We start from the raw sequence: 15,359 nt of genomic DNA, 5'->3' as shown, positions 1-15,359 counted from the left end.
GGATAGGGCTGATATATAAGAGCTTGCGTTTTTGTCGATGAGACTCGCACACCAGCGCAGAACGTGGAGAGAAACCAGCGCACATTTCACTGACTCCTACATAAGCATATTGATCAATGAGTTTGAAGCGCGACTCAATACACGGTTTACATTCGCGTTTCATAATTTCAAATGCTTAAAACACAACCCATATTTCATAGATGAATAATGAATGTGATTAATCACAAGTCATCAATTTGGAATTATTCTTAAATCAAACAAAAGGGGCTCATGTAAACGCAGCTAGTGAGCCACGCATCTCAGCCCATACAGTGGAGGACAGAAGCATCATCATGCCCATTCAAACAGCACCTGTCGTGCCTATGGTCGTGGTGATATTTCCCCCTATAAATTGATTTTATATCTACCCAAACCTTATTTTGTCCTTTTCCGGTTCGAAGCTTTATGAAGATTGCCGCAGTGATGTGCTGGTTAGAAAATATGTGAAATAAGTAGGGCTGCCCCTGCGTGCACGACTGAAGTTGGGTTGGAAGTATCTTTTTACAGTCTATGGTTGGAAGTTATGTATACTATGCGGGAGAGAATGCTAAACCATAATGAGCGTTTTCGTAATTGCCTACTGTTATTCTGCATCTCAACGCACGCATAAGCTTGCCACAAAAAAAAACGGCATATCGTGTCCTCATCCCTATTTTGTACCAGGCCATTTATGGTTTTTCATATTGTTTAATAAAGTTCTTGGTTAAAAAGAAAGAAAAAAATAACCTACGTAAAATAACATACTATACAGCGCGAAAGGTTTATGCGCAAGTCTTCTTCTCTGTTTTTAGTGTATCTGTGTCAGAAATACAGCGCCGCATACTGGTCTGGCATGTATACTACATCGGTTTCAGTGGTTTCGTGTGTACGCAGATATTTCTTGAGACGGCGCCGTGTTTACGGATTTTTTTTTTAGAACGAGGAAAAAAAGATCGGATAGGGAAAGCTCTGGCTTCGTGTGGACGTGGCCTTAGACACGAGTGGAGCACACTCTGTTAATCAACCCAATCAATGAGTTAAGCGGTGTATATATACACAGCAAACTTGCCTCCGTTCGTTGACAGTTTAACAGCATCCCTCCACCACCTCGTCTCCTCACTTCTAGTCCTAATACTCTTACAACAACGGGGGGAGAACTCTGGGTTCGGGCAAAAATTTCGAGCTCGGAGCCCTCCACCAGGACAGCACGCCAAATACGCATAATCTTTACTCTGTTTAATTGATGTAAGTGTGAACTCGTGAATTCATCAGAATGTACACTGCAGAAAGTGGGTAACGTCTAGACTCCTTGGGGACATGAACATGTATTCTAAATATCAATTTTGTATTTGCCAAAAAAAAAAAAACACTTGTGCAATAATATAATTTTGGACATATTTATTTCCATTAAAGCATCAAAATAAAATTAGTATGTTGAATGCTTTCTTCGTTATTTTGTGGACTGTTCCTCTAGATCCTAGGAATGGCATAGCACTCGTATGTGCGGGGCATGCGGCCAAAACTGCAATTTGTAGGCGTTGTGTCGAGCTCCTCTGGTGGCAACATGGCTTTGAAGGTGAAGTGCTGAAGGAGGGAAGTAAAGAAGAGGAAGAGTTCTGTGCGAGCCAGAGCCTCACCGAGACACACACGCTTGCCTGTCAAGAGAGCACATAGAACTTGGTTTAAAAATCTTTTTAAGAATCTTTTCTCTATGTATCATCCATTTTTGTCTGTGATTTGTTCTTTAAAGGCAACTACTTAAGAATCAATTATATAACATGGTTATTATTTGTCCCAGAACGACTAAAACACTGATAAACATAATTATTTAGCATGTGTTGACTTCAGTTTTCATCTAAGAGGAACATTTGTATGGTCTAATATGCACAATGAAGATCTGAGCTCACCCATGCCGAATACAACAAATGCATCATTCTTCTTGAATCGGCCATCTCCATCCAGGAAGTTTTCTGGATCAAAACAATTTGGGTTCTTCCACAGTTTGGGGTCAATAAGCACGGAGGATAGTACTGGAAAAACCATTGTTCCCTTCAAGAAAGTATTTTACAAATTAATAGAAAGATGTAAATGAATAATAAACACTTAATGAATCAAGATGATGTATACGAAAGAAGAATACCTTAGGAATGACATAGCCATTGTATTCAGTGTCACACATGGTCTTGTGTGGGACAGCAATGGGGCTGAGATCCATGCTGCGCTGGACCTCGTGAATTACAGCATCTGTATATGGCAGCCTCTGTCTGTCTTCAATGGAGGGCCAACGGTCCTGTCCTACAACCTCATCGATTTCTCTCTGAACACGCTCTGTACAGAACAAGTGAAAGTAAAAATCACACTTAATGCTTGGAGAGAGAAGCATTAGTTTGACCTCACCTTGAACATCTGGGTGCTTCATCATTAGAAGTAAAGAGTGTCTGATGGTGGATGAAGTGGTTTCTGTGCCAGCGCTGAACATGTTCCACACTAAAGAAACCAAGTTGTCAAAATATATTCTGTGTCAGGCTTGTCTTTCTCCTGCAAAAGAGAACAGGTATGAAATGTTAACATTGTGTTTAATTTACATCATGTCATGGTTTCACCACCAGATGGTGCAAGTAAATGTATTCAGTACCATGGCTAAACATGTTTAAATGACCATTTCTTTCAATGATCTACCTCTTTCATTTTTAACACAAAGGCCTCAATGAAGTCCTGTGGGCAAGAGGGATCCACATTATTCATCCGAGCTTGTGCCTCACGCTTGAAGTACTCTCTGGCCTCTTCTATGTTTTTAAACAGCTGATGGTGTTTACCGGGGAAGAGACTGAATAACTTAGGGAATACATTGTAGAGCTGAGAAGAAAATAAAGAAACATCAAGTTGAATCTCAAAATACAATAAATAATTCATGAAAAATATGGGGAGGGGGGATTGTGTACTATTTTACAGTTTCAAATTTTTTTTTTTTTTTTTTTTTAAATGTGCACGACCCTTCAACTGTTTTGGGTCAGTAAGATTTCTCCTTTTTTAAATAAATTTATACTTGTATTCAGCGAGAATGCATTAAATTGATTAAAAGTGACAGTAAAGACGTTTATAAAGTTATAAAAAAAATCCATTTCAAATAAATGCTGTTCTTTTAAACTTTATATTCATTAAAGAATTCTGAAAAACAAATGTATCACGGTGTCCACAAAAACATTAAGCATTAAGCAACTGTGAAAATAATAATAAATGTTTCTTGATGAGCAAATCAGCATATCAGAATGATTTCTGAAAGATCAAGTGACACTAAAGACTGGAGTAATACATTAAAATGGAACAAAAAATATATTAAAAGAGCTATTTAGAATTTTAATGACAATTCACAATATTACTGTTTTCACTGATTTTTGATCAAATAAATGCAGCCTTTGTGAGCATTAAATACTTCTGAATGATAATATCTAATATATATATGTATGTATATATATATATATATATATATATATATATATATATATATATATATATATATATATATCTTTAGAGTGCAAACCTGTCCAAGAGGGCTACTGAGGATACTGAAGTAAGCATTTACTGTCTGAAGGAGAAACTTAAACTGTGGATCCTCAAATTCAAACCTATAACCAAAGACAATGCTGCAGATCACATTGGCCACGGCATTAGACAGCATGTCTGCAGGGCTGATTGTAGAGCCTTTAAGGAGAAAAGAATTTAGAGTTGTAAAAACTCACACCATGAGATGTGACACATTATAGTTCTTTTTGTTTTATTGACGCACCCTCTGTCAGATGTTTTTGTAGTTTTTGTCTGCAGTTTGTTTCATGTGATAATCTGAATATAAGATTGTATAAAAATGATTTAACCTTCAATTTTTTTTATCATTTCCACAAGATATTCAGGCTCCTCCCTGACTCGTTCCTCGATGCTCCTGCGGCCCATTCCAAAGTTCTTCAGTGTCATTAAAGAGAATTTGCGCATCTCCTTCCATCTGTGTCCACTGGTGGACAGAACACCTGCGCATAGAGAACATGTTTCTGGTCTAAGATTAGATAGAGAAAATGTTTCTGGTCTAAGATTAGATAGAGAAAATGTTTCTGGTCTAAGATTAGATAGAGAAAATGTTTCTGGTCTAAGATTAGATAGAGAAAATGTTTCTGGTCTAAGATTAGATAGAGAAAATGTTTCTGGTCTAAGATTAGATAGAGAAAATGTTTCTGGTCTAAGATTAGATAGAGAAAATGTTTCTGGTCTGTTCAGACAGACAGACCAAATAAACCTTGTAAAACATTGGGCATCAAGCGAACTCACCATATCCAACCAATCATAGTTTCCTTTAGGGCTTCATATCCAGAAATGATCACTACAGGAGTGTTTGCCAACCAGATGGTGACAACAGAGCCATACTTCTTACTGAGCTACGGGAAGAAAATATATATGGTTTGATATGGGACATGCAATTTTATATGTGTATTCAAATGACACATCAAATTAGCTCTAACAACCTCAAAACATAATTCTGCTTTAATGGGGTCAGAAACAATGTAAATTGCATTGTTCTTTGATGATGATTAGTATAAGTTTGGGTACAGATAGCACTGAAGTGCTACAAACAGCAATTCAGTGTGTGAAAAAGTGAAAATAATCTTTGTGCAACAGAAATACAGGGAGCTACTTTCAGCCCTCTTAAACTTCTCTAGGTGTTCAGAAATCCCAGGATATGGTGGCCCAGTAGTGCACAACACAACGAAATAAAGCCACAACACAACGAAATGAATCCACAGCACAACAGAAATGAGCCACAATGGAAAATGTACAACATAACGGATATGAGCCACAACACAGCGGAAAATGTACAACGCCACGGAAATAAGCCACAAACGAACGGAAAATATACAACAAAACGAAATAAAGCCGCAACACAGCAGAAATGCTCCCAACCACTAGAGGGCTCTCGGTGCGCGGTAAAGTTAGTTTTCCATGCCACTGTTCTATAGATTCAGCAGTCTCAATATATCAATACTACGATTAGTTTTAACAGTATGTAACGATTGTATATCGACATAAAATATTACTTCAAAATCACCTACATGAATTATAGCTTCGTATACTTGAGAATGCTTTGATGCGCATGATCCCTAATGGAACGTCTGGCAAATCCATCAAGTGGTTAAAACGTATAATTTATTATAATTTAATTTGATAAATAAAAATAACATTTGGTGAATTGCATAATTACAGGAAGGTATTGGCAAAATTTCGCCTGTAATAAGTCAGTCTGGTCAACCTACCACAAGCTTTAGGACATGTAAAAAAAAAAAAAAACTTTAGGTGAATCACAGTAGGCGTAATGTTTTTATAAAAAGAATATGTACCTTGCTTACAAGGGTGAAATTGAGCTATTGACACAATTTCATCTGTTGTAAGTCAGCCTGGTTATTAGGAACTACAACCTTTGAAACTTTGAAAAAACTTTTACAGACATTTGCTGAAAAATAATTGTTTACTGTAAATACATGAGGGAGGGGTCACTATGGGGTTAGGGATGGGACAGACCCCGGCTCAGGAACAGACACCGGCTCAGGAACCGGAACAGACGCTGGCTCGGGAACAGGAACAGACACCGGCTCGGAAACAGCCATCTTGTCCAGAGACACTGGCTCGGCGGCGGCCATCTTGTCCGGAAACACTGGCTCGGCGGCAGCCATCTTGTACGGAGACATTGACTCGGCGGGCGTGACGTGAACAGTCTCTGGATCCGCAGACGTGACGTGAACAGTCTCTGGATCGACAGACGTGACGTGAAGTTCAGGCTTGGCGGGTACTATGGGGTTGGAGGGCTCCTTGTCCGCCAAACCCACTGTAAAGATTGAGCTGCACAGTAACAGGGCCAAATCAATATAAAATTCTAAAGTCCATTGAGGGGGTCGGTCGTTCTGTTATGTTGAGGCAGGAATGAAGCGGAGAGAGAATCCAAATGCAACCACTAATTTGAATGCCAGGGCAAAATAAAGGAACACGGAACTGAAGACAGAAACATGGCGACAGGAACATGGCGACAGCAAACAACAACTGAAGCACAAAGATTTAAATACACAGGCAAACAAGATAACAAGGGGGCGTGGTTAAACCGAGATACCTGGGGAGAACAATCAACATAACAGGGAACTGCTAACATGGGACAAGACAGGGGAACACAGATGTGAATCGTGACAGTAAGAGTTACAATTAGAGAGCTCTCTAATTAAATTCTTACTAGTAAGAATGCAATTACAGAGCTCTGTAATTCAATTGTTACTAGTAAAAACGAATTCAGGGCTCAACATAAAAAAAAACAACCTACTGGCCCCCAGTGCCAGTAGATCAGAGTTTTGCTGGCCCCTTCTATATTTTTACTGGCCCTGAAAGAAATATAAGGAAAAGCACTTTTCCATTAAACTGTACTACTATTAGGATTCATTTTTCTTGTCCCCTGTGACAATGACAGTGTAGTGTTACAAATGTATTAAATGTTTAATTGAGGTTCCAATACAATAGTATATAAACTGAGACAGTTTCGTATACTGAATTTAGCATTTAAGGTTATGATGATGATTTCAATTACACGAGAGTAGATGTTAAAACTTCATGCTGATTTTTACTCGGCTTTCGCCAAGATAAGCACCAACTAAAACGTAGCTTTACAGTAATCTATACTTCTCCATCCATTTATTGTCACATGCCTGTCCTGTCTTGTGTTGCACATGGGTGTTTGTTATGTTGTGCCATGTGCTGTTTTGATTGTTGATCCCTCCCCCTCGTTATCTGATTAGTGTTTGAGTTGTTCCACCTGTCCCCTCTTGATTTGTTCCCTTTTTAAGTCTCCTCTTGTTTGCAGTCTTTGTCGGTTCATTGTCAGATGTTTCCTGGTTTGGTCTGCGTGTTTTTAGTCAGTGTTTGTTTTGCGTATTCAGTTTTTGTTCTGCGTATTCAGTTTTTGTTCATGTTTCTTCGATTATGTTTTTTCCCCCTTGTGGGTTTTTGCTTTGTGTTTTGTTTTCTTTTGTTAAATAAATCCTTATGCTGCATTTGAGTTCTCTCTCCCCTTTTGTATCGTGACAGAATGAACCGACCACTTTGGAGGACTCAGCAGTATGGGTATCACACTGGGACAGAGATGGAGGTAGACGATTGCATGGATGACGATCTTTTGGACTGCCCGGACTATACCATCGCAACTTTTGGATCTACTCAATTTTCCAGGATCTGGCATGACGGAATGACTCCGGCCTCCAACGGACCCGGTAGAATGAACACTTTTCAGGCTCTCGCTTTTATGGCCAGTCAAAGGGAGGAGTCGGAGCGTTTGGCCAAGGTTTCGGGGAACCGTGGAGGTCGCAGGGGGGAAGGTGCCATAGGTGAGCTCCAGAACCACTCTCCGCTTCGGCCACTCCTCGATCATCCACCGACGATCTCATCCAGCACCAAATCGGCACGTCGCCATCAGAGACGGCGGAGTAGGGGAAAGATCTCCAACCTCCCTGAGTGCCCGGAAGCCGGTCCTCAGCAGCCTGCCATTCTCCTGGAGGCCAATCCAGAGACCGTCCACGTCCCGTCTGCCCAGCGAGAGACCGTCCACGTCCCGTCTGCCCAGCGAGAGACCGTCCACGTCCCGTCTGCCCAGCGAGAGACCGTCCACGTCCCGTCTGCCCAGCGAGAGACCGTCCACGTCCCGTCTGCCCAGCGAGAGACCGTCCACGTCCCGTCTGCCTTCCTGAGCCAGGACTATCTGGAGCGGCTGGCTCGGATATTGGAGATGCCGGTGTCCGGTGTTTCGGAGCTGAACCTAGTGCCTGTTCCTGAGCCGGAGGCAGAGCCGGTGCCTGTTCCTGAGCCGGAGGCAGAGCCGGTGCCTGTTCCTGAGCCGGAGGCAGAGCCGGTGCCTGTTCCTGAGCCGGAGGCAGAGCCGGTGCCTGTTCCTGGGCCGGAGGCAGAGCCGGTGCCTGTTCCTGGGCCGGAGGCAGAGCCGGTGCCTGTTCCTGGGCCGGAGGCAGAGCCGGTGCCTGTTCCTGGGCCGGAGGCAGAGCCGGTGCCTGTTCCTGGGCCGGAGGCAGAGCCGGTGCCTGTTCCTGGGCCGGAGGCAGAGCCGGTGCCTGTTCCTGGGCCGGAGGCAGAGCCGGTGCCTGTTCCTGGGCCGGAGGCAGAGCCGGTGCCTGTTCCTGGGCCGGAGGCAGAGCCGGTGCCTGTTCCTGGGCCGGAGGCAGAGCCGGTGCCTGTTCCTGGGCCGGAGGCAGAGCCGGTGCCTGTTCCTGGGCCGGAGGCAGAGCCGGTGCCTGTTCCTGGGCCGGAGGCAGAGCCGGTGCCTGTTCCTGGGCCGGAGGCAGAGCCGGTGCCTGTTCCTGGGCCGGAGGCAGAGCCGGTGCCTGTTCCTGGGCCGGAGGCAGAGCCGGTGCCTGTTCCTGGGCCGGAGGCAGAGCCGGTGCCTGTTCCTGGGCCGGAGGCAGAGCCGGTGCCTGTTCCTGGGCCGGAGGCAGAGCCGGTGCCTGTTCCTGGGCCGGAGCTCATGTCGGTTCCGGACCCAGTTTTTGTGTCTGTGTTTGTGTCTGTCTTTGTGACTGTTTTTGTTCTAGTGTCTGTTCCCGAGCCGGTGTCTGTTCCCGAGCCGGTGTCTGTTCCTGAAAGATCTGCTCCGCCCTGGCCGCCCGAGGGGTCTGCTCCGCCCTGGCCGCCCGAGGGCTCTTCGCCGCCCTGGCCGCCCGAGGGCTCTTCGCCGCCCTGGCCGCCCGAGGGCTCTGCTCCGCCCTGGCCGCCCGAGGGCTCTGCTCCGCCCTGGCCGCCCGAGGGCTCTGCTCCGCCCTGGCCGCCCGAGGGCTCTGCTCCGCCCTGGCCGCCCGAGGGCTCTGCTCCGCCCTGGCCGCCCGAGGGCTCTGCTCCGCCCTGGCCGCCCGAGGGCTCTGCTCCGCCCTGGCCGCCCGAGGGCTCTTCGCCGCCCTGGCCGCCCTGGCCGCCCGAGGGCTCTTCGCCGCCCTGGCCGCCCGAGGGCTCTTCGCCGCCCTGGCCGCCCGAGGGCTCTTCGCCGCCCTGGCCGCCCGAGGGCTCTTCACCGCCCTATGGACTCTGTGTTTCTCCCTCACCGCCCTATGGACTCTGTGTTTCTCCCTCACCGCCCTATGGACTCTGTGTTTCTCCCTCACCGCCCTATGGACTCTGTGTTTCTCCCTCACCGCCCTATGGACTCTGTGTTTCTCCCTCACCGCCCTATGGACTCTGTGTTTCTCCCTCACCGCCCTATGGACTCTGTGTTTCTCCCTCACCGCCCTATGGACTCTGTGTTTCTCCCTCACCGCCCTATGGACTCTGTGTTTCTCCCTCACCGCCCTATGGACTCTGTGTTTCTCCCTCACCGCCCTATGGACTCTGTGTTTCTCCCTCACCGCCCTATGGACTCTGTGTTTCTCCCTCACCGCCCTATGGACTCTGTGTTTCTCCCTCACCGCCCTATGGACTCTGTGTTTCTCCCTCACCGCCCTATGGACTCTGTGTTTCTCCCTCACCGCCCTATGGACTCTGTGTTTCTCCCTCACCGCCCTATGGACTCTGTGTTTCTCCCTCACCGCCCTATGGACTCTGTGTTTCTCCCTCACCGCCCTATGGACTCTGTGTTTCTCCCTCACCGCCCTATGGACTCTGTGTTTCTCCCTCACCGCCCTATGGACTCTGTGTTTCTCCCTCACCGCCCTATGGACTCTGTGTTTCTCCCTCACCGCCCTATGGACTCTGTGTTTCTCCCTCACCGCCCTATGGACTCTGTGTTTCTCCCTCACCGCCCTATGGACTCTGTGTTTCTCCCTCACCGCCCTATGGACTCTGTGTTTCTCCCTCACCGCCCTATGGACTCTGTGTTTCTCCCTCACCGCCCTATGGACTCTGTGTTTCTCCCTCACCGCCCTATGGACTCTGTGTTTCTCCCTCACCGCCCTATGGACTCTGTGTTTCTCCCTCACCGCCCTATGGACTCTGTGTTTCTCCCTCACCGCCCTATGGACTCTGTGTTTCTCCCTCACCGCCCTATGGACTCTGTGTTTCTCCCTCACCGCCCTATGGACTCTGTGTTTCTCCCTCACCGCCCTATGGACTCTGTGTTTCTCCCTCACCGCCCTATGGACTCTGTGTTTCTCCCTCACCGCCCTATGGACTCTGTGTTTCTCCCTCACCGCCCTATGGACTCTCTGTTTCGCCCTGGCCGCCCGATGTTCCCGTCCCGCCCTGGTCTAGCCCTTCAGTCCCTCCTATCAGTCCCTTCCGTTCCACCCTGATGTTTCCTTCCTGCCCCGCCCTAGCCTGATGGAGCGTCTGGTAGCCGCTCCGTAGGGAGGGGGTTATGTCACATGCCTGTCCTGTCTTGTGTTGCACATGGGTGTTTGTTATGTTGTGCCATGTGCTGTTTTGATTGTTGATCCCTCCCCCTCGTTATCTGATTAGTGTTTGAGTTGTTCCACCTGTCCCCTCTTGATTTGTTCCCTTTTTAAGTCTCCTCTTGTTTGCAGTCTTTGTCGGTTCATTGTCAGATGTTTCCTGGTTTGGTCTGCGTGTTTTTAGTCAGTGTTTGTTTTGCGTATTCAGTTTTTGTTCATGTTTCTTCGATTATGTTTTTTCCCCCTTGTGGGTTTTTGCTTTGTGTTTTGTTTTCTTTTGTTAAATAAATCCTTATGCTGCATTTGAGTTCTCTCTCCCCTTTTGTATCGTGACATTTATTCTTTATTCCATATGGTGATGTGAATCTCCTTCTGTCTGGTGTGAATAGCTGCAGTGTGTTTGCGCGTCAGCACACACAACGGCTGCAACCACAGTGTGGTCTCCCCATGACATCCGTCTGGAGTAGGGGACATCTCTAGGGTCTTGAAGTGGGCACCTTCCGTCCTCAGTGTTTCGTCGACTAGCCCACGACACCTCAAGAGGGCTCGACAGTGACTCTGGCGTCCCAGAGTCACCCCCCTCCGTCCCCCACTCAACTCAGCCCAGCTTACTACCCTTTACATCCTTCCTTCTGCAGATGTTGCTCCTTCATCATAGTTCACATGTGACCAAACCACAGTCCCTCTCTCCGCAACCCAACCATACGTGCCAATTGACTAAGGCTGTCGAGCCCCACTGCCGTCGTTAAAGCAGGTCAGTGGCAACGGTTCCGTATGGCATACTACCGAAAAACACAATATTTGTCCAAACACCAATCCTCATTCACGCAAAATACACAGGAACGTAATAACTGTAATTACTATGCAAGCTATACAAATAAACCAACTGACTCAAGTTTTTCAAGAATTCTTCTAAACCGTAGCGTGGCGGCCTGTACACAGCCAGCTAGAATATTTCCGTCTTAACCACAGCCAGTTGCTGCTCCTCTCTGCTGTTCCAGATAAGTTCTTTACTGTGCGACGCAACTCTTAGCCACTGAATCCGACATCTCTGAGGAACTGGGTTGTTGAGTGTGCCACAAATCCTCGACAACCCACTTCCACTGGATAAACCCGGACTCTCCATCCTCGCTGTTCTGCTTCAGTGGCCAGCTGAGCATACCGCAGTTTCTTCCTCTCATATGCCTCATCTACAGCATCCTCCCATGGCACTGTTAGCTCTATCAGTTGAACAATGCGTGCTGATCCAGACCACAAAACAATATCTGCTCGGAGGTTAGAGGTGGCAATCTCAGGTGGAAAAATCAAGATCATTCAGCATTTTCCAGTCCCTAGCAGCTTCCAGTTGTCCTGGGCGAGAATTGGTTTTAACACCTTTTCTTGGTGGTTGCTCGCCTGGGCGGAGGAATATTGTCTTCTGTGTGTAATGTTTTGCTAGAACAGTTGGCAACTTATTGGTCATGTTACACTTGTCTTCCAATGCTAAAGCCAAACATCGGAGTACTTGGTTATGGCGCCAAGTAAACCAACCCTGGCTAAGAGCCACCTTACATCCTGTCAAAATTTGCCTTAATATGGCACATGATATTTGGTGTGAAACAGTTTTCCAGCAAGAGAGTCCGACAAATCCTGTTTTCTGTATCTGGCAGAATACTGCTCTCTATCTAATTTGTAGGTCTAATTTATGACCTAAAAAAACTGTCAATGAAGAAAAAATGAAGAATGCGCTGAATCTGATTATGACAAGACTGAAGCGAACACAAATTTGTGTAGCTCAGCCTACACTTAATCGCACATTTTTAGGGGGGCTAGGCAGAAGTTTAAGGGGGAATTTGATTACACTATTTTGAGATAGCCCGTCGGACAGGCCGGTTATGCATTTTGCATAATGGCTCGGTCAGCTTTTGTTGGAAATTTCCGGCAAATGAAACAGTACATGCTCTCATGGCCTTTCTCCACCCATTTTTCCTTGACACTAGGAATTAGGGCTGGGCGATATGGCCAAAAAATCATATCTCGTTATTTTTTGGTTAAATGGCGATATACTAAATATATCTCAGTACTTTCTACGGTTTTCTATTTGGATAAAGAAAATCTGTATTTATTAAAAAAAAAATTATTTCACATCCTGCTCAATGATATCCAAACAATGTTGATATTGAAGGATATGGAAACAAATATAGGGAATGTAATGTAGGCTATGCAATATATTATGTGCAAAAAGGTGGTTAAAATCACATTACACGTTGATATTGAAGGATATGGAAACAAATATAGGAAATGTAATGTAGGCTATGCAATATATTATGTGCAAAAAGGTGGTTAAAATCACATTACATTCTTACATTGTAACAATACAATCTAAAAACAAAAATAATGCTTTTTTTTTTTAAAAATGACTAAAGGCTAAACTAAAAATGAAAATAAAAACAAAAGCACAAACTAATTATATTAGCCTTCATTTGATTACCCCATTATAATAGTCACTTTCATAAAAACATACTTGTAGGTTTAAAATTCCACATATGGCACATTTATTGTCTCCAACAACAAATACTGTATTTTACCAATATGTGACATGATCCTGGTATCTTTCTCTTTTCTAAAGGCGGGCATACACTGTGCGATGTCTGTGCGATTTCAGCAAGGTATCTACTCACACTGAACGAGTAGATCGCATTAACAAATTAATAAAAGAGGCACGGTGCGACATCGCAGCTTGGAAGACGTGGGTAATAACTGGACAAACTGGAGGTAAGCAGCAGTCATTTGTAGCTAATTTGAACTACAGAACTTAAAGAGTTCCCTCTTTTCGTTTTTTTTTTCTGCAGATTGAAATGGTTAAAATCTGTTTTCGCGCAGGCGCAGTGAGGGATAAAACACTGAGTTTAGGGCAATCGGTTCGTAGCTCTGCTTCAACTGTGCGATATAGTCACGAGGAGCGACCAAAATTTCTGACATGCCAGAAATTCATCCGACCATCCGATTGCCGATCGGTAGAGGTTAATCGCCTCTCGTTTCCCCTTGTATACTGCACGAACACTGCACGACAAACGACGCACGACAAAGCTGAAAATCGGCCCGACCCGAAAAAGAGTCGCACGAGTCAGAATTCGGCTCAAAATCGGACGAAATTCGCACAGTGTATGCCTGCCTTAAGTCTCCCTCTCCTAATCTCTCACTCACCGCTCATTAAGCATACACTCATTACACACTCTCTCATCACTCTCAGCTGTCCCTACTCTATCCTGGCATCGCACTAATCATTCCCACACCTGCTCCCCCTTTCCCTCTAATTGTGTTTGCTTCTTCTAGTCCTCCTTTTCCCCTGTCTTGTCGCCAGATTATTCATGTACCCACTTGAAGAATCACCGCGTGCTTACCTCTCGGTCCCATCTTGTCTTGTCCTGTCCTGTCCGGTTGTCAGGTGTTACTGCTCGATGATAACCAGCTGCAGGTATTTCTCTGTGTATGCTGTTGCTCGCACTCTGAACTCTACCAAGCTCAAACTATTGCAGAGACCAGCGCCTGTTTCCAGCCATCCTCTATGCTCTGGTATCCCGAGGTATCCGAAGCCTGCAGTTCTCCTCCCGGGACCACAGTGTTCTAGAAACCCCAGAAGTAAAGCGTGGTGATACTATGGCATTCCAGAAGTTCTCTCTCCAGATACAATCTTTAGTGGGCTTGTTGCGGACTCTGGGTCCTGAAGGGGAAATCGAACTCAACTGTGGCTCACATGTTGCTCGTCTGCTGAGTAAGCTCCCTCAGAACAGCGAGCTGATTTCCGTCGACATCAGTTCAAGCAGTTAGGAGCGACCCATACTCTACGTGATTTGGCAGAATGGCTCCGCTATGAATCATGGTGTCAGGGCTTCGGCAGACAGGCTACTGGACGCATTATAAAGGAAAGGCAGAACGTGAAGATTGTTGGTCATCCTGGAAGACAAACGGTGACTGTCCTACATGGAGCTGGTGAGTCTGCAGAGACAGCCTCTTTGTACCAAAAACAGAGTTCAGCCTACCGAGGGGCCAAGAGTAAAGCCTACTGTGCCTACTGTGAGAGTACTGAGCATTATCTCAGTCAATGCGGTGCTGTCACCAAACTCTCCAAAGACCAGCTTAGAGAGTGGATACAGGTTAACAAGCGGTGCTGGCGCTGTGCAAGAACTCATCAAGCAGCTCAGTGCACATTGAAGAAACCCTGCAACATCTGTCAGGGAAAACACCTACTGGCTCTTCACGAGATAAATACAAGAGCAGAGGGGGCAATAAAGATGTAGCTGTTAAAGAAGAGAGCTGCTTAATCAGCTCTGGGGCTGACTCGCTCTACCTGGACAGACCTGGAGCCGGGAATCGAGTCATGTTAAAGGTTGTCCCTGTGCTTGTACATTATGAGGACCGGACACTTGACACCTCTGCGATCCTTGATGATGGGTCAGTGAGGACCATGTTGTTGCCAGCAGCAGCTAAGTTTCTTGGCATAAAGGGCAGTCCTGAAGCTCTTCCTCTGCGTACAGTCCGTCAGGACATCCAGATCCTCCATGGGCACACAGTATCTTTCCGTGTCTCACCAGCTCCAAACCCTCACACTAGCTATAAGATCAATAGTGCCTTCACAGCTGGCCGCCTAAGCCTAGCACAGCATACTTACCCTATTGACCGCCTGCAGAGGAAAATACAAACACTTAAGTGGCATTCCCCTACCTGCCTTAAGAGATGCTCAGCCAACACTCCTTGTAGGCTCCGACAACCCTCAGCTGATAATACCTGTCGAGCCAGTCAGACTTGGTCCACCAGGTGGCCCAGACGCAGTCCGCACCAGGCTTGGTTGGACTCTTCAAGGCCCTGCCCCATACATGGGGCGGCAAATCCAACCTGCACAGTGTCTGTTTAATTCATCTATGCCACCAATGGATGAGCTTTACAAGCATGTTGAGAGGC

At 46.1% G+C, this 15,359-nt stretch overlaps 1 protein-coding gene across 1 annotated transcript in view; it reads right to left on the bottom strand.

Moving 5' to 3' along the window:
• Positions 1 to 1,403: 1,403 nt before the first annotated feature.
• LOC143716069 (cytochrome P450 2M1-like) overlaps positions 1,404 to 15,359 on the bottom strand; it is a 53,512-nt gene continuing 39,556 nt past the window's right edge. Inside the window, 7 exon segments of the mRNA XM_077208209.1 lie at positions 1,404 to 1,673; positions 1,926 to 2,067; positions 2,159 to 2,346; positions 2,416 to 2,529; positions 2,532 to 2,556; positions 2,698 to 2,874; positions 3,560 to 3,720. Coding sequence (XP_077064324.1) covers positions 1,489 to 1,673; positions 1,926 to 2,067; positions 2,159 to 2,346; positions 2,416 to 2,529; positions 2,532 to 2,556; positions 2,698 to 2,874; positions 3,560 to 3,720 — 992 coding nt within the window. The 3' untranslated portion in view covers positions 1,404 to 1,488.

This window comes from Siphateles boraxobius, unplaced genomic scaffold (assembly GCF_051911475.1).
Source record: "Siphateles boraxobius isolate OS27281-9 unplaced genomic scaffold, OSU_SipBor_1 6, whole genome shotgun sequence".
Classification (NCBI taxonomy): domain Eukaryota; kingdom Metazoa; phylum Chordata; class Actinopteri; order Cypriniformes; family Leuciscidae; genus Siphateles; species Siphateles boraxobius.
The sequence above is the reverse complement of the archived record's forward strand: the minus strand, read 5'-3'. Positions and strand labels throughout refer to the sequence as shown.